Genomic DNA, 18,460 nt, shown 5'->3' with positions numbered 1-18,460 from the left:
GCATTTGAAGGTCAGTGCCCAGACATCAGTTTTCTAAAGCACTATGACGCAATTCTTAAAGGAGTCAGGAAAATCGTCTTTGAAAATTATTATTTATGACAGCTGTTGATCACAAAGCCAGGGTTGTGATTCTTCTGGATCATCTTGGAATTCTCAGGGAATTACAATTTATCTGGAAAAATAAGGGAAATCTCGGAGAATTCTGTGTTTTTAACTGAACACTGGAATTTAACTTGATTGAGCTTTATAAATCACAATTTTTAAAATACTTAATATTTCAAAGTGTGGTTTATTTTAATATTAGTCCATATAATTATTGATGTTTAAAAACTGTGGTTAAAATACAGTGAAAAGGAAAGGAAAGTCATTACTATGAGATGCTCAGTACCATGACTCCCTCACCCGTAATTTCTCAGGAGCTTCTTATGACATTGTCTTCTTCCTTATACCTGGAATTCTCTGTCTTTTTTTGCCCCAAGTTCGAGTAATCACCCAGAAAGCATTTTGAACCTAACTATCATAGTTGCCAGTAGCTGAATGTGTAGTGTACAATTCTAGTACTTGAAAAGTCGTCAGTTCGAATCTCATTGGTAACAACTTAATTTTTTATGTCTATCTAAATTGCATGTTTATTAACAAAATGATATGTTAACAAATATTGGTACATAATTTTTTAATAAAAATAACATCTTCCTGTTTTTAAGTACTGATCACATGAAAATGCTAGTGATTACATTAAATTGAAATTTATACAAAAATACTAAATATTGACTGCAAAAAATATACTTTATTTCTAAAGATTGAACAATATTATTGATGAAACGTCCTGGAAGCTTAAAACTGTGTGCCGGACCGAGACTCGAACTCGGGACCTTTGCCTTTCGCGGGCAAGTGCTCTACGAACTGAGCTACCCAAGCACAACTCACGCCCCGTCCTCACAGCTTTACTTCTGCCAGTACCTTGTCTCCTACCTTCCAAACTTAACAGAAGCTCTCCTGCGAACTAGGAGAGCTTCTGTTAAGTTTGGAAGGTAGGAGACGAGGTACTGGCAGAAGTAAAGCTGTGAGGACGGGGCGTGAGTCGTGCTTGGGTAGCTCAGTTGGTAGAGTACTTGCCCGCGAAAGGCAAAGGTCCCGAGTTCGAGTCTCGGTCCGGCACACAGTTTTAATCTGCCAGGAAGTTTCATATCAGTGCACAGTCCGCTGCAGAGTGAAAATCTCATTCGGGAATATTATTGATGTTCATACGACATTTTATTGCACAATGAATTATTTTGCATTTCTATCTAATTTTCATTTATTTCCTTATGATTAGTAATTAAAAAACAAAGGTGATATTTTTATCAAAAATATTCGGTGTTTGTTAGCTAACTTACCATTTAATAAATATGCAATTTAAATAAAAGTTAAAAAAGGTGCTACCAATGAAATTATGATTAGTAGACTTCCATGCTATACACTCAGCTGTCGGCTGCTATGCTGATAAGCTTAAAATGTTTTGTAGGTAACAGCATTGGAAACCTGCTTTCCTAGCATGATTTTTTAGGGGGTTTTAGAATTATGTCATACCGCTTTAGGAAATTGATGTCTGGGCACTGACTTTCAAATCCTTAAAGTATAAAGGAAATCCAAGAAGACCAGTTGATAAGGTCCTTCCATTCTGTATTGCCCACTGCACCTGCACTTTTATACTGCTCCTTATAATATGGCACTGTCCCTGGCTAAACTGGAGCTAACTTTCTCTGATAACAAGCTCCTTCCCCCCCACCCCTCTCTCCCCCTCATCTTCCCCCCCCCCCCCTTTCCCCATTTATTTCTCTCTTTGCTCTTGCCTCTTCCTTCCCATCACTTACCACTTTGTTTGTAGAGCCACTGCCTCCAACTACCCCTACACTTCAGACTGGTGCCAGGACACTGCAGCTGCATGTATCTCTGCTCAAAGGAAGGAAAAGTCTGAAAGTTGAACTACCATTTTCTAATTTTTTTATTTACTTGGCAATTTACTGGCCAACACCTTCAGTAAGATAAGTTGTTACTTACATGCCAATGTGGGTAAATGAAATCTAACCACACCACATCCAAAATGCTTTATCCGCATTCACAAGTTTTGATCAGTATTTTGCAGTTATTAAGATTTTGTAAATCACAGAAAAGCATTCAGTATGCTGGATCTTTGCCACTAAACTTCTGCATGGCATGAATTTTCATCTGGATCTCGTAATTTACATTCTGTTTAGTAAGAATCTAGGGCTCAGTCTAATCTATTTTAACACAACGTGCCCTGACATTTTCCTCATATGTTTTGTAAGTTATTATTATCTATCATTGTTACTAAAATGTTTTTGTGGATCTTTTTGTGGAAAATTCTCGCAACGCTGGTAAGTAAAATGAAGTTGTGGTAAAAGTTGTGACTTGTGACATACTATCAAATGTTTTGATGTATTTCTTTTATTAGTTGGATGTTAATTCACCATAATATTAAACTGTGTTAGTGTGCTTCACTTACAAATGAAAAAAGTGTTGGAATGTGAACTTGTAAGTGCATTTAAGAGAAATGTCGAGAGAGCTTATGTTAATTGTTATTTGTGAAGAACAAGCTGGAGTTAGAAGCTTCGTAGCAGTAGAGCTTTTGATAATTGTGTAAGTGACGGCTTTTAATTCATATGGAACAGTAGTGACTCAGACATATGGGTACTGCTGCTACAACTAAAATAAGATGTACATGTAATAGTAATTGTGTAGAAAAACAGGAAGAAAGGCAGGGCACCATGTTTAACCCTTGCAGATATCGACGACAAGTGTATTGTCTGTGGGACACTGTACCTTTCAGTCGATATGTGGTACTCCATCTTGAATGGGTAGTAATAGTGACCCAGAACAGTAATATTTATTATTATTACTGATCATGTGTCATCCAGATAGATCATAATTGTAATATTGACACTATCCTGTAGCTTGTTACCATAAAATAATTGTTATTGCTGATATCCACAGATATAACTATGGATGCCCACATCAATATGAGCATTTATCTGCAAAGTAAATATTACTGCTGATACCTCCACCAGCACAGACCGATACCTATATAAACAATACATACTTGTCTCAAGGAAATTGTAATTGTTGGGGATGAATAATTCTCTCGCAGTTTGTTGCTGTGTTGTTGTCTCCTTGGCACAATATTTTGACAGTGTAGCTCCTTGCAATAATCTGGTACTACCTGATTTGCTAAGGTGTCAGGGGAATTGCTCTTCCTGTAGATCATAATTTGAACTTGTTAACAGAGATGGCAGTAGCCCAGTCTGAAGCATATTAGTCTTGTGATTGAAAAGTCATTGAATCAGTTCTTGCCAGTAGATTTTTAAAATTGCTTTTATTGAAAAGAATCTATCATCAAATGGAAATGTTAATTATCATATTTTGAATCATTACATTAACTTTTTATTCTTATTTACTGACACCATAATAAAATCAGAGTTGACGGTAAGCTACAATTTGGTACAACAGTGCGAAACATCAGATAGAGAGTAAAATACTTTTCTGTTCATATAAATTAAACAGAATTGTTGTTAGATATACGTCTTTCATTAAAGAATAAGAAATTTTGCATGTTTGTACCAAATTTTAATTGCTTTCGTGTGATTATCAAATTAAATTAAAAAAAATTATGACTCAGTATTTCATAACTAAAATTTATGTTTGATAAAAATGTTTAAAATTTAAATAAAAAAAAGAATACTATTGGTGAGAATCGAACCAGAAACTCTGTGATTATAAGACTACAGTGCTATGCACTGTGTTACTGCCCACTATATTAATAAGGTGGAAATGTTTTGCACTTAATAGCACTCCAAAATTTTCTGGTGATTGAGGGTAGTTTTGTCAAGCTTTTTATTATTATTATTTGTAGGCAATAACCTTCAAATTGCATACATATAAAGTAAGTCAGATGTCCTGTCTGTGAAGTCCCCTTGTCAGTGGAAGATTTGTTACCGTAGTTGTGTTGAAATAGTGGTAGTTGCAGTATTAATTAGTGATGTATGCAGTCATTGTGATACAAGCTGTGCCCTTTTGGTTGAAGAATATAACAGTTTAATCATAATTAAGCATACTTGGTCAGTACTGAGATCCCAGTCTCTATATTAATTTGCACTTTTGGTTGTTTCATAGCATTAAAGATCCACGTTTTGTAATGGGATCTACAAAATGCGATGGATGGATGAAAGCATAAATTGAAAGTGCTGCTGAATTGTATAGTAATACGTGCGGTCATTGGGAGTAAAGTCTGGTGTTTAATGTTTGGCGAACTTTGAGATCAATTCAGTACATTAGTCTTTTTCTTTTATCAGATCCTCATTGTGACATTATTCTTCGTAGTTTGCTCTAAAAACGTAACATTGAGAGAGGGTGAAACTTCCTGCACTCATAATAGTTCATAATTTGTTTTATATATGAACTGGCATTAAACTCTGTTTTCTTACTAACTGTCAAAAGTAACGTGTACTCAATTTCTTTTTCAGGTACTTCTAATAAAGTGGTGACAAAGTTGTAACAATGGCTGAAACCCCATTCAGAGGAAATGGTGAGGATGACGAATCAGACGGTTTTGACGAGTCTATATTGAAGGGTCTAGAGGTCGTGGATACGTGGTATGACGACGACGAGGAGGAGGAGGAGGAGAGGAGAGGCAGTATGGAACAACAGACTAGCTCCTCGAGGGCTAGCAGGGAAGTGGACAGATTGGGTAGGAACGAAGAGAAAGAGGAAAGAAGACACAGGGGAAGAGAACACAGCAAGGAGAGTGAGAAGGAAAGAGAAAGAGAGAAAGAGAGGGAGAGGGAGAGGGAGAGAGAAAGGGACAAACGCCTTAGGGATAGGGAATCTACAACAGCAAAGGAAAAGTGGTATACGGAAAGGACAAGTAGGGAGGACCCCAGGAAAAGACGACTTGAAGAGGCGGAAAAAGAACTGCTCAAATTACAGCAGATAAATGAACGCAGGGCCAAAGAAGGCCGGCCATTAGTAAAACTACCTGTGAGTGGTATAAGGCGCACACTGGAGGAATTAAATGAGCGCCGGGCAAAAATGGGCCTGCCATTATTAACAGTCCCTTGTGAAGAAACACCACCGAAAAGACAAATAGCACTGAAAGGCCGGGATACAAAAGAAGATTATGCTGGTGATCACAAGTATAAGGGTAGCAAACAGTCTGAGGAAAATCGCATAGTGAAATTAGAGCATTTGGATGAAGATCTCCCTGGCACACGAGCAAAGAAATTACAACTTGCCAGATACAACAAAGCTTCAGAACGCTCACGGAATGTAGCGAGATCATCTGGCTCTGATGACAGATCACATAAATACCAGAATGATCCATATGCCAGAACAAAACAGCCAGAAGAAAAATTAACGAGCAGTCAAAATGTCTGTGTTACACAAGTTTTGAGGAATGCTCCAGGAAGCTACACGACATCGGTAATAACATACAACACGAACATAACCAAGGGGTCGTCAGTGTCACAGTATTCGACTGTTGTCCAGACTTCCATCGACGACGATCTGCCAGTCGCTCCTCCTCCACCACCTAAGCTGGGACCAATATCTTTCAAGATAGGTCAGTCGTCAAAAAGTTCTAAGCCCGCCACAGCCTTGGCACTCAGTGAAGAAGAAGAAGATGACGACGACAAAATTGAAGAAGATGACGACGACTTCAAACCTTCTTGTTTAAGTCAGCGCTTGTTGGCAGCAACAAAATCGCACAAAAATATGGAGGTCAGCACTTACAAAAGGTTTGTGTTAATGTTTTTTCAATATGCTAAATATTTTTATAATTTAGGTATAATTGTATAAAAAGCTGAGACATTTTTTGGTCTTCAGTCTTGTGACGGGTATTTGATACAGCCCACCAAGAATTTCTCTCCTGTTCCATTGTTTTCATTTCTACATCTACATCTTCATCCGTACTCCACAAGCCACCTGACGGTGTGTGGCAGAAGGTACCTTGAGTACCTCTATCGGTTCTCCCTTCCATTCCAGTCTCGTATTGTTCGTGGAAAGAAGGATGGTCGGAATGCCTCTGTGTGGGCTCTAATCTCTCTGATTTTATCCTCCTGGTCTCTTCGCGAGATACACGTAGGAGGGAGCAATATACTGCTTGACTCCTCGGTGAAGGTATGTTCTCGAAACTTTGACAAAAGCCCGTAATGAGCTACTGAGCGTCTCTCTTGCAGAGTCTTCCACTGGAGTTTATCTGTCGTCTCCGTAACACTTTCACGATTACTAAATGATCCTGCAACGAAGTGCGCTGCTCTCTGTTGGATCTTCTCTATCTCTTCTATCAACCCTATCTGGTACGGATCCCACACTGGTGAGCAATATTCAAGCAGTGGGCAAACAAGTGTACTGTAACCTACTTCCTTCGTTTTCGGATTGCATTTCCTTAGGATTCTTCCAGTGAATCTCAGTCTGGCATCTGCTTTACCGACGATCAACTTTATATGATAATTCCATTTTAAATCACTCCTAATGCGTACTCCCATATAATTTATGGAATTAACTGCTTCCAGTTGCTGTAGCTAAATGATAAGGGATCTTTCTTCTTGTGTGTTCGCAGCACATTACAGTTGTCTACATTGAGATTCAATTGCCATTCCCTGCACCATGCGTCAATTCGCTGCAGATCCTCCTGCATTTCAGTACAATTTTCCATTGTTACAACCTCTCGATATACCACAGCATCATCCGCAAAAAGCCTCAGTGAACTTCCGATCTTATCGACAAGGACATTTGTGTATGTTGTGGATAGCAATAGTCCTAAGACACTTTCCTGCGGCACACCTGAAATCACTCTTACTTCGGAAGACTTCTCTCCATTGAGAATGACATGCTGCGTTCTGTTATCTAGGAACTCGGAGAAACACCATACCCCTTGTCTTCAGTTTATCCTCTACAGCTCCCTCTTGTACCATGGAAGTGTCACCTGATGTTGTCAGTACCTCCACATGCTTTTTCCTCACTGATTCTGTGGAGAACCACCTCATTTCTTTTCTTGTCAGTCCATATAATTCTCAACATTTTGCTGTATCACCCCATCTGAAAAACTTCTATTCTCTTCTTTTCTAATTTTCCCATCAGTCAGTGAGTCACTTACATACAATGCTATGCTCAAGATGTACAGTCTCAGAAATTTCTTCTTCAAATTAAAGCTGATGTTTGTTGGTACTACATAATAGACTTCTTGTGGCCAGGAATGCCTTCTTTGCCTGTGCTAGTCTGCCTTTTATACCCCCATTTGTCATCCTTAATGTGCTGTTTTGCTTTCTAGATAGCAGGATTTCTTCACTTCGTCTTCTACATCCACATCCACATTTATACTCTGCAAACCACCATGGGGTGCATGGCAGAGGTATGTCCCATCTTCTGTAAATATATGGTAAACTATCAGAGAATGAGGTGCCTCAATGACTTTCCAACATCATTCAACAATATCCCAGTGATCCAGGTTAATGGTTGACTTGGGACTACTACGATAACAGAAAACTCATATAATTCACAATACAAATTTTTACCAAAACTATTGCCTTATTGTATTTTCAAATGTGTAATGTGTCATTAGAAAGCCTACTGCATTATTTAACACATCACTCTCTTGAAAATGACAACTTATTTACAAAGTTGCACTGAAAACAAACTGTATTTGGCACCACTTGCTTTCAGTTCACTATTGGAAAATGGTGTGTCGTCCATATCTAACAACGGATCAATGCTTTATGTTGCTCCAGCCCCAGTGTGTGTTCTAAAAATGAGATTCAGGCAAAACAGTGTGTTCCTTTTTTCCTTTGTCTTTTCTCACTCAGATGGGGGTTGACTTTCTTGGAAAGTCTCCATTTTCCTAAGCCTCATCTATTTTTTATGTTTTCCCTCTGTTTCTCGGATACACTGTCCACCTTCTTTGTGGCCTTCCTCTTCCCATGTCATTTCCACTGCCATTTCTGCTACTCTCGTGCCAGCATAGGTGTCATCCTTTCTTGTGACATGTCCATACCATTGCAGACTTCTCTCTTGATGTTTCTTTGATATCTCTGTCACTTTAATGCTACCACTTATTCTGTACTTTCTGATCGTCTTAGCTCTGGAGGTGCCATAAATTTTTCCTAACATTCTCTTTTCATCCACATCCATTGCCTTACAATGTGTTTTACTTGGTCAATGTGTCATAATGTATCTGCTCCATACAGCATTGTGGATCTCAGTATTGACGTAAACACCATTCCTTTAATCTCCTAATTTATTGTTCTATCACACAGTGCACCTGACAATCTTATGCAGTCCGTCCAAACTGTGTACACTCTACACACTATGACCGTCACTAGACAGTGATGAGTGATGAGTCTAAGTGATTAAAGCTGTTACTTTTCCACAAGTTTTGTCACTCCATCTAGATTGTTTCTTCCCTTTTTCCTCCTAAGCACTCAGTTTTCTCCCTATGGGTTTTCAGTCCTCTGTCTTTCACAGCTTTTCTCCAACTTTCCAATTTCATTTCCAATGGATCCTTGTTGATGCTACATAACACTGTACCGTCTCTTTGTACACTCATGAAATTGCTCTCTAATACAGTCTAATAATGTGATAATGATGACCAGATTGGAAATTTACCTATGGGTGCCAAGCAGATGCAGGATGCAACCCAACTTTAGCTGGTATCCAGTCTGTCAGCCATACATTTCTTCTTACCTGGATTCTTGTACCATTATACGAGATTATTATAAATTATTGAATTGATTTTAAAAATTCACTGTAGCTACATTAATTAATGTACGGTCACAAAACTCAACATTGTTATGAAAAAACGCAGTTTTGTATCGTTACAGCCAGATTTTAGATTTCTGCCACGAGAGTGCAGCAGTGAGCAACTGGACAAAATAGCAGTCCCTGAAATGTGTATTTTATGCTATCTGTTCCTGACATAACCGCAAGCAATTTTTTGTGTGGGATTATGTGAAAGATTCAAGAGTTTGTGACTCCTCTACCAACAAACCTACCAGAACTGTGAACTCGCATCAACAGCGGATTTGGACAGATCGATAGGGACATACTGTGCTGAATATGGGAAGAACTTGATTATTGATTTGATATCTGCTGAATCAGTAGGGGACACATATGGAGCACTTGGAATATATAAAATCGCTTCAACCATGTATAGTAAACCTGTATGTGTCATTGATAAGACAAACACTTCCCTCTCTTCCATTAAATTCCAGATCTCTTGCTGCAACACTTACTGTAAGCCTTTTCTAGTTCTATAGAAATGACATATAATTCCTTCTTCTTGGTTGCCGAAGTGTGTACTTGTATCAGTTGTTCCTTTCCCCAGCACAAATCCGGACTGTTGGACCACCGGTGCTGCTTCTTGTCGAAGCCATCGTTATCTTATCTCCTCCCAGATTTACTTAGTATATTCAATAGTTTCATTCCTCTGTAATTACAATGTTCCTGAATGTCATCATTCTCCTTGAATATGGGGAATACTGTATTCTCTCCATTCACAGGGAACTCATTCTTCCTGATAAATTTGTTGCATCAAGTCTCAAAGCTAATCAAGCCCTTCTTCACCCGAAGCACTTCCAGTCTTCTTCGTGGATTCCATCAGGATCTGTTGCTTTTTCATGGAAACAAAAACATTAATTCTAATTATAACAGAAGTTCGCACTTCATTATCTATTTATTTATTTTTCAAATATTGCCAAAATGTGCAGGGATAATCCGCAGCTTGGATAATCAGGACCTGGGTAACCGGGAACTTGCTGTAGTTGTACAGTGTGTTTCAAAAATCTGGAAACACTTTAAAAACTTTATTGTAGCCGAATGAGTAGCATTACAAATGAACAATACACATAACTTTAAAGAGTAAACTTGTACTTTGTTTTCCCCCAACAACATTCACTTGACATACACTATGTGGGAACCATGTGTGACCCTACAAACACTGATGTGATAATCAAATTCGTGCTGCACACCGGCCAACATGTCTTCACAGATTGTGGTTGTTGCTTGTTCAGTTCTCCTTTTTCATTCCACATCATCACCTGGAAGAGTAGGGACATGTACGTGGTCCTTTACATAACCCCATAGAAAGAAATAGTCCGCCACAGTAGCTGAGTGGACAGCGTGCCGGCGTGTCACGCTGGGGACCCGGGTTCGATTCCTGACCAAAGTGGAGATTTTCTCCACTCAGGGACTGGCTGTTTGTGTTGCCTTCATCGTCATGATCATCATCATCATCATCATCATCATCATCATTTCATCCTCATTGACGCGCAAGTTGCCACAGTGGCGTCACCTCAAAAGACTTGCACCAGGCTATCAGTGTTAGCTGCCAGGAGACCCTCACCACACAACATTTCATAAAAAGGAATCACAAGGGGTAATATCTGGGGACCTAGAAGGCCATTTTTTCACACATTGGATTGTTGTTCCATTGTGACCAACCCAACAGTTGGGTAATACTGTGTTCAGATATGACCTAACATTATGGTGAAAATGTGGGGGTGCATCATCTAACTAAAGGACAAAGTTCTCCGATTCTATTCAGAACAATGGTATTAAACAGTTCTGCGGCATTTGAAGGATGGACTCTCCAAGAACAATTTGTTCTTTAAAGAAGAAAGGTCCATAAAGTTTCGTGTGAGGCATGGCTCAGAAAACATTGATCTTCGGAGAATAGTGCTTGTGTTCAAGAATGTTATGTTGGTTTTATGTTCGCCAAATCCTGCAGCCCTGCCTATTTACTTTCCAATTTGTATGAAATGTCGACTTGTCTGAAAAAATTACTGAATTCACAAAACCATCATTTTTGACCTGCAATGGACAGCAAAAGTTGTATCACTGGTCTTTGTCTTTAGGATATAACATTTGCACTAACTGTAATCTGCATGGTTTCATGTTTAATTTTTTGTACTAAATTCGTCACACAGTTGTTGTTGACATTTTCAACTCGAGTGAAGCTGTGTATAGACATTTTGCTAGACTCCTTGTGAAAGGTTCCCTCATTCATCCAAAGTTATTTGCATTCACACCTGACAGACCATTTCTCTTCTTGTCACACTAACACACAGTTTCAACAAAATTTGCATGCCAACTGCAGATTGCTTTTTTAGTTGGTGCTACTTTTCCGTACTTTGTCCTAAACTTTCATTGGACATCCATTACACTCTTTGTTTTGTCAAATTCTGGAACGCAGAATGCCTTATCAACTCCGGAGTGCCATCTAATTGTGATACCATCCAGCTACCAATGTGGAACTACATGCCAAATCTGGGGGGGGGGAAAACACTTACAAGTGTACTTGTTCCTGGCCTTTTGATACATACTGTATGCAAAGTAGTTATTAGAGACTTGTAATAGGGAGTCTGGCCTGTTGGTTTGCAACAAAACTTATTAGTGTGCAAGGGATATCTCCCGACTCATCAAGCAAATACCAAACTTAATATTTTTGTGTTCCAGTATGATTCTGTTTTCAGTGCAACAATTTCATTAATTCAGGGTTGTGCTAATGCCACGTTGGATCGCCACTGTAGCAGAATGGTAAGTATTGCTGCCTTCGGTGCGGAAGAACCTAGGATTGATTCCTGAAATCTTTTTAGACTTCTGTGATGTAGATATGTATGGAACAGATCCAATCAGCCTGGTGAGGCCGAATGAGGAACAACTTGAGTAAAGAAGCAGCGGCACCAACAGGATTCATTTACTGGAGAGATCGGCGACATGCTTATCACGTATCTCACAGTAGTGGATAACTCCTCACACTGCCTTGTTGGCAGAACAAGCCTAAGGTGTAATCTGTGAGTGGTGTTTACGTTTACTAATTCCATGTTAGAATATTGCCTTTCAGCAATGAAAAATAGTACAATGGCTTTTGAAAATTGGTTTGTGCTAATCCAAGCATGTACAAAAATGATTATAAAAATGCAAGATATTGATTATCAGTTACAAAACATTGTAAAAATGAAGTATATACAGTGAAACCTCTTTTTACACTCTTCAGCAGACAAAAAAAAAAAAAAAAATGCAAAATGCAGGAATGTCTAAAATACAGGAAAGCAGAGGAGAGATTGTGAAAGTGAATAAATTACACTTAGTGTCATTCTCTTCGTATTGTTAAAAATATGAAATTAAAACAATTTGAATTTTTCCTATTTAAGTAGGCAAAAAGGTCTGAAATAATTAATTGTTTTTGTTTCTTTGTAACAGCAATTAGCTTTACTTGTCTCTCCACAGTACACAAAGCATCTGTCACAAAGGCGGTGGCTGTCCATTGACGCACAAAACACACATATGGGTTTCCCCTCTTTTTTCCAATCATCTCTAATGGTGTAAGTAAAACACAGAAGCAAAAGGCTTTCGTGAAACCACAGTAAAAAGGTATTCGTGTTCTAATGTGATGCTTATTATTTAATCATTGTGAAATTACAGTGAATAAAACTTGTATCACAAATTTTGGTTAAAACCTTAAACAGAACAATAGGCACATAATCTACAGCTTGTCGGCAACAAGCAGGTCTCTCAGTTCAGATGTATCCTGGTTGAGAAACATGGCAAAATTTTAGTCATGTTACCAAGCATTCTGAGGAGGAATGTTTACATCTGACATCAGTTTGTAAAACTCAAGACTGCTCACCTAGTAAGGATTAGTGATTTCACGTGGAAGTAACAACAGTTTGTGAAAGCCCATTATGGAGCTGGCTATCTTCAAATGTGCTGTTTATTTGTAGAAATGACTATGAAATTAAATGAAAGCAATGAGCAGAAGGAAGGTTACTTCTAGAATCACTATCGTCAGATCACGATTATCATTAAGGCAGTGACTCAGCATACTTTCCCACCCTTCCAAACACTGCAGACCTATAATACAGGTGGCTGTGACCCAGAAACGCCGACGGTGAAAAACTTGCATATCGTGCTAAGCTAAGTTACGTGATAAATAACTTTGCTTATAGTCTCTGTGTTCTGTTTTTTTCCAAGGCCGACCTTGAGCAGGAATATGATGCACTTTTTGGAAAAATCTGTATGGAAATGACTTTTAAAGGACGTGATAATGCCAAACAAAACTTAAAATGGTGGAAATGTTATAACACGAAATCATTAACAATGAGAAAGCATTATAGTGAGAGAATAGGACTTATGTCGGGACTGACAAAAATGAACATAGGAAGCCTGTATAAAAACCTTGTGTATTATATACAAGTATCTCCACAAGTTAGAATCGAGAGGTAATGAGATAGTGTGACCATGTCGGGGTTAAAACAGAAATGTTATGGTTAATCTCATGATGGACAAAGTGAAGTAAACTTGGTCCAGTGGCTCAGTATAAAAATACACATCTTAAACCAAGGCAAAAGCCAAAACTGTAGATTTTTTACCTTCATAGGCTAAGTCGCAAAGTGATTGAGTGTAATCCAGGTAAGAGTACTGGTGTTACATTTGGACACATCTGACGTGGCAAGAAGTTGTGTGCTACATTAATTCCCTAAATTCAATTAATGAGAAGGCTGGAATAGGTCTTTTAAGAAGAACTCTGGTATTTTCTTTTACAAAATTTTGCTTCTGCTTCATCTGTGAATGAGCTTGTTCACAGCATATTGAAACCTCCATCTGTTCTTATAAAGAGAAACTGTCATTGTTACTGGATCCCTTTGCAAGTTGTTGTGTATCCATTGGCAACTGAAAGAAATGACACCAGTAGTGCTGTTACATGAAGACACATACACCTTGTGCTATTGTTTATAGGCTTTAACATGTGTGTTTCATTTTAATATCTGTAGTGTCATAAGAACCTCCATGTATTCGCGTATTCGATTTGGTTAAGTCAGAATTAAAAATAATTTATTCTTGATTGCCTTTGGATGATGGAGCTTGGGAGCGACCTGGTTATTCACTTGCTACAGGAATGGGACGCTTATGATTAATTTTTAAAATCTTTTGTGGGAACACATGTAACATAACACTTAAAATCATGACCTGAAATGAGATCCATTCTGTCTGAAATTTTGCCCACCACACCTAAAATAGCTTTTTGTTGCCCTCCCAATTTCCACAGTATTCTTGTCAGATCTTACACTCCTTCTGCACCCATCTCCCTACCCTATGGCTCCTACCCTTGTGACTGTCCCCACTGGAAGAGTTGCCCTATGCACCCTCCTATCACCACCTATAACAACCCTGTAACTGGCAAAACATATACTATCAAAGGGTGATTCACCTGCTTAACAAAAAGTCATATGCCAGCTGTTGTGTAAACACTGTTCGGCCTTCTACATCAGCGTGACTACCACCAAATTATCAATTAGGATGAATGGGGGTAGGCAGAGGGTGCATACTGGCAACCCGCAGAGCATGCTCTACAACATGATATTCGTGACCTCGGCGTCTCTTTCACCACATACGCCATCTGGATTCTTGCGCCAGACACCAGTTTCTCAGAACTCCGCAGGTGGGAACTAGTACTACAACATGATCTCGGTTTCAGAATGAGATATTTCACTCTGCAGGCTGTGGCCAAGCCATGTCTCCGCAATATCCTTTCTTTCAGGAGCGCTAGTTCTGCAAGGTTAGCAGGAGAGCTTCTGTAAAGTTTGGAAGGTAGGAGGCGAAGTACTGGCGGATGTAAAGCTGTGAGGACGGGGCGTGAGTTGTGCTTGGGTAGCTCAGTTGGTAGAGCACCTGCCTGTGAGAAGCGAAGGTCCTGAGTTCGAGTCTTGGTCTGGCATACAGTTTTAATCTGCCAGGAAGTTTCATGATCTCGGTTGTCTGCAGCTCGTGGTCTCGCAGTCGCGTCCTCACTTCCCGAGCACCAGGTTCGATTCCCAGCGGGGTCAGGGATTTTCACCTGCCTCGGATGACTGAGTGTTTGTGTTGTCCTCATCATTTTGTGAACATGGCGAGATTGACTGAGCAAAGGTTGGGAATTTGTACGGGGGCTGATAGCCGCGCAGTTGAGCGCCCCAAAAACCAAACATTATCGTCATCATGATCTCAGTTCTCGCCACTCACCTGGCCTTAATTTATGTTAATTTCTTCTGTCTCAACATTTCTTCACTGTAACTACTCTTTGCTTCACTCCATTTCAGTTTTATACATCTTGCATTGTCTTTCCCATCTATTTTGCACCATCCCCCTAACACTTCTGTTACATACAATGCACTTAGCTTTTTACTCTTATTGACTTGTGCATGATGTTTAAGCAGTAATCTCTGTCTGCATATTTCCCTGTCTTCCACCTTTAAGCTCTCAAGTTTTCAAATCTCATCCGACGCAGTCCCCAACAATCAGTCTTTCCTTCTCATACGGTATGGTAAGTCTCCCCTGGTGGTTCTGAGTGACTTTCCCAAAATCTACCCTCTTCCTTCCTCTTCAACCCTTCTGCCTGAAGGAGCCACTGGCTCCGAAAGCTTGCCAATTACAACTGCCTTTTATGTGTGTGTTCTGTCGCCGCTTGGGGAGTAGATTTTTTATCTATCCAATTAAATAATTTTGTCAATAATTGAATGTTGTTGTCATTATATTAACTCTTGTCACCATAACACGTTCTGATTGGTTGAAAATTTTATAGGAAGTGATTCTATACAGGGTGGTCTGAAATGCTCTGGAAAGCTGATAAGTGTGTTGCAGGGTAGGTTGTGCTGAGAAATAATTGTTAAGAAAAAGTTAGATACGTTTCACCATTTCTGAATTAATTAACATTGAAGTTAGCCAAGCAGGCCATTGCGCATAAGTTCAAGTGGCCTGCCAGACACAGTTGTTCTCATTGTTTATATGACACGAGATTGCTCAGCTTTTGGGTGAGTTCCAGCACTTATTATCGTCCCTTGTTCAATTTTTGTGTTGCTCACCTGCTCGGTTTTACGAAACTAAACGGAGCCGCGTGGGATTAGCCGAGCGGTCTAGGGCGCTGCAGTCATAGACTGTGCGGCTGGTCCCGGCGGAGGTTCGAGTCCTCCCTCGGGCATGGGTGTGTGTGTTTGTCCTTAGGATAATTTAGGTTAAGGTAGTGTGTAAGCTTAGGGACTGATGACCTCAGAAGTTAAGTCCCATAAGATTTCACACACATTTGAACATTTGAACTAAACGGAGAACATGTTTGGCGACACAGTCTCTGGCAGGCTGTTGAATTTGCACCTGATTGGCTAACTTCAGTGGTAATTAATTCGAAAACTGTGAAATGCATCAAAGTTTTTTCTTAATAATACTTTCTGTGTATAATCTGCCCTGCAACACCCTAGCAAGCTTTTCACATTGTTTCTGTCGACTCTGTAGATAAGAACAAAGGGAACTTGTCTAAAATATGCTGCCGTTATTAACAGATTATGTACGCACTAGAGGAAGTCAGTTTGTGCTTTTATTAAATATTTTTGATGCAGTTGTCTTGTAAATTTTCAATGAAAATTTGAGGTTTTGAGAGTATCCACTGTTGTTGTTGATAGGAGCACAGCTGACTGTTGAAGAAGTAATGGAATCTCACAGATGTCTTAGTGCCCAATGTGACCAGAGATTGCATTGTCACCATAATAAGTCATCTACATAATCTGTGTTTCGTTCATGATGTATAATTTTAGAAATACTCTTGTGCAGCCTGTAGATGTCTGTGCAGTCTGTAGAAGTCAAGTGTCCTCTTGAATGCGAACATCGTATCACTATTAAAATTCTTAACACACAACCCAGTTTGCACAGAGTCTTTGTTGACTGAGTCCCAGTAGTGTGAAGTGTGGGCTAGAATATGTGTCTGCTCTACTAGACCAAGATTTTGTGCTTGTAGGTAAGACTGCGTCCGGCAACAACAGATTGTTCTGGATTTCTGTATCTGCCACCATTGTTTGGTACAGTACTGTGAAACAGTCAAATAGACTGTCCCACATAACTTTTGAGACTGTGACTGTTGTTCAGAGTGCAGGTAACTGATTCTAGCCCACACATCAAACTATTTGTACTCAGTCATCAAAGGGGCTGTGGAAATTAGTGTGTGTGTGTGTGTGTGTGTGTGTGTGTGTGTGTGTGTGTGTGTGTGTGTCTCTAACTTCAGTAGAGATACGAAATTCAAACTCGGGAATGCATGAGTATGTTCTTGGTGCAATAGACTGCATTTACTTTGTCTGTAAGCAGAAGAGTGAGCAGTACTTTCGGTTTTGTCCAGAACAACAGACAACTACCACTGCACAGGAGGACTAAGAATCAGTTCCCTGTTTGGCAGTGGAGTGCTGCCTGCAGCAGTTTGTGAAGATTCTCTTAATATGCATTTTTTTTGTCTTAGTTGTATTAGTTGCTAGCCAGTAAATCCTTGATTTTTTTAAAAAAAGACTAGAATTCTTGTGTATGAAACAGCTTCAAATATCTGATTAATTTACAAATGAGTTAATGTGTGAAATATTTGACATCAAGCACATAAGTCAGAAAAGTTTGAAATTATGCTTTTGTTGAAATTTGCTAAGTGCTGTCATTATGAAACCCTGGATGAAAGTACTCTGGACTACTTGTGTTCCATTTTAAGCCACAGCAAGTTTTTTACGCCTCTCAAAATTCATGACATCACACCTCCTGAACTATTTATGATACAATGATATAATTTTGCAGGTACATTCAGTGGTGTATGTGGACATTGTCTGCTAATTGTGCTGTGAATAGATTGGGTAGTGAAGTAGTAATAAATTAAAACATCACGGCTGATGCCGAACTTTTACTATGTGGACTACGAAAATGTAGTGAGCAGTAAACTTTTTTTCCCTTTCATCAATTTTTGGGGGTGTCAGCAAGAAAAAGTTTCATAAACACTTCAAATTATGTGTAAAGTTATTGGAACTCACTAAGTGCTCTCATTCTCAATTACTGGATGAATTTGCTTGCCATCGGTTACAATAGCCCAACAACCCCCCCCCCACCTCACCTGCCCCCACACACCCACATATTCAGTTTCAAACAGTAATTTGTGTTCTATTGGTTAAATTTTTAGCATCAGATCATGCCTCTTAATGAGTAGATTATGATAGCATTTAAAATTTTTAATTTTTGCCAGTAATTACGGGGAATACTAAAAATAAAATTTTTGTTGCCCCTACAAGCCTGGACTCAAAAGAAACCAGACTCCGAGGGCGCTGCCACTCGTAGACGTAGTGCAGGGTTCTCACGATAGATGGTGCTAGTAGAGACCTTCATGAAACAGCTGTGCAGACGGCGTCAGTGTAGAGCTGAACGTGGAAGTGTGGTATTGTGTTTCTCTAACTGTTGGCAGGTTACCTCTGCGAAGTCGTTATGGCAACTTTAAAAGAACAAAGAGTGTGTGTGAAATTTTGTTTCCTGCTTAAAAAAACTGCAACGGAGACGCACCAAATGCTTAAGGAAGCTTTCCAGGAGGACGCTATGAGCCGCACACAGGTTTTCGAGTAGTTTGGGCGCTTTAAACGTGGTGGGATGT

At 39.3% G+C, this 18,460-nt stretch overlaps 1 protein-coding gene across 4 annotated transcripts in view; it reads left to right on the top strand.

Annotated features, from left to right (window-relative positions):
• LOC126424945 (uncharacterized) overlaps positions 1-18,460 on the top strand; it is a 176,956-nt gene that overhangs the window by 24,831 nt on the left and 133,665 nt on the right. For all 4 annotated transcript variants that reach the window (XM_050087801.1, XM_050087802.1, XM_050087799.1 and 1 more), the window contains one exon: positions 4,521-5,789. In XM_050087801.1, the coding sequence (XP_049943758.1) occupies positions 4,555-5,789 (1,235 nt within the window). In that variant the 5' untranslated portion in view covers positions 4,521-4,554. The remainder of the gene's footprint in view (positions 1-4,520; positions 5,790-18,460) is intronic.

The sequence above is a fragment of the Schistocerca serialis genome, chromosome 10, assembly GCF_023864345.2.
Source record: "Schistocerca serialis cubense isolate TAMUIC-IGC-003099 chromosome 10, iqSchSeri2.2, whole genome shotgun sequence".
Lineage (NCBI taxonomy): Eukaryota > Metazoa > Arthropoda > Insecta > Orthoptera > Acrididae > Schistocerca > Schistocerca serialis.
This window is presented reverse-complemented; position numbering and strand designations above follow the sequence as displayed.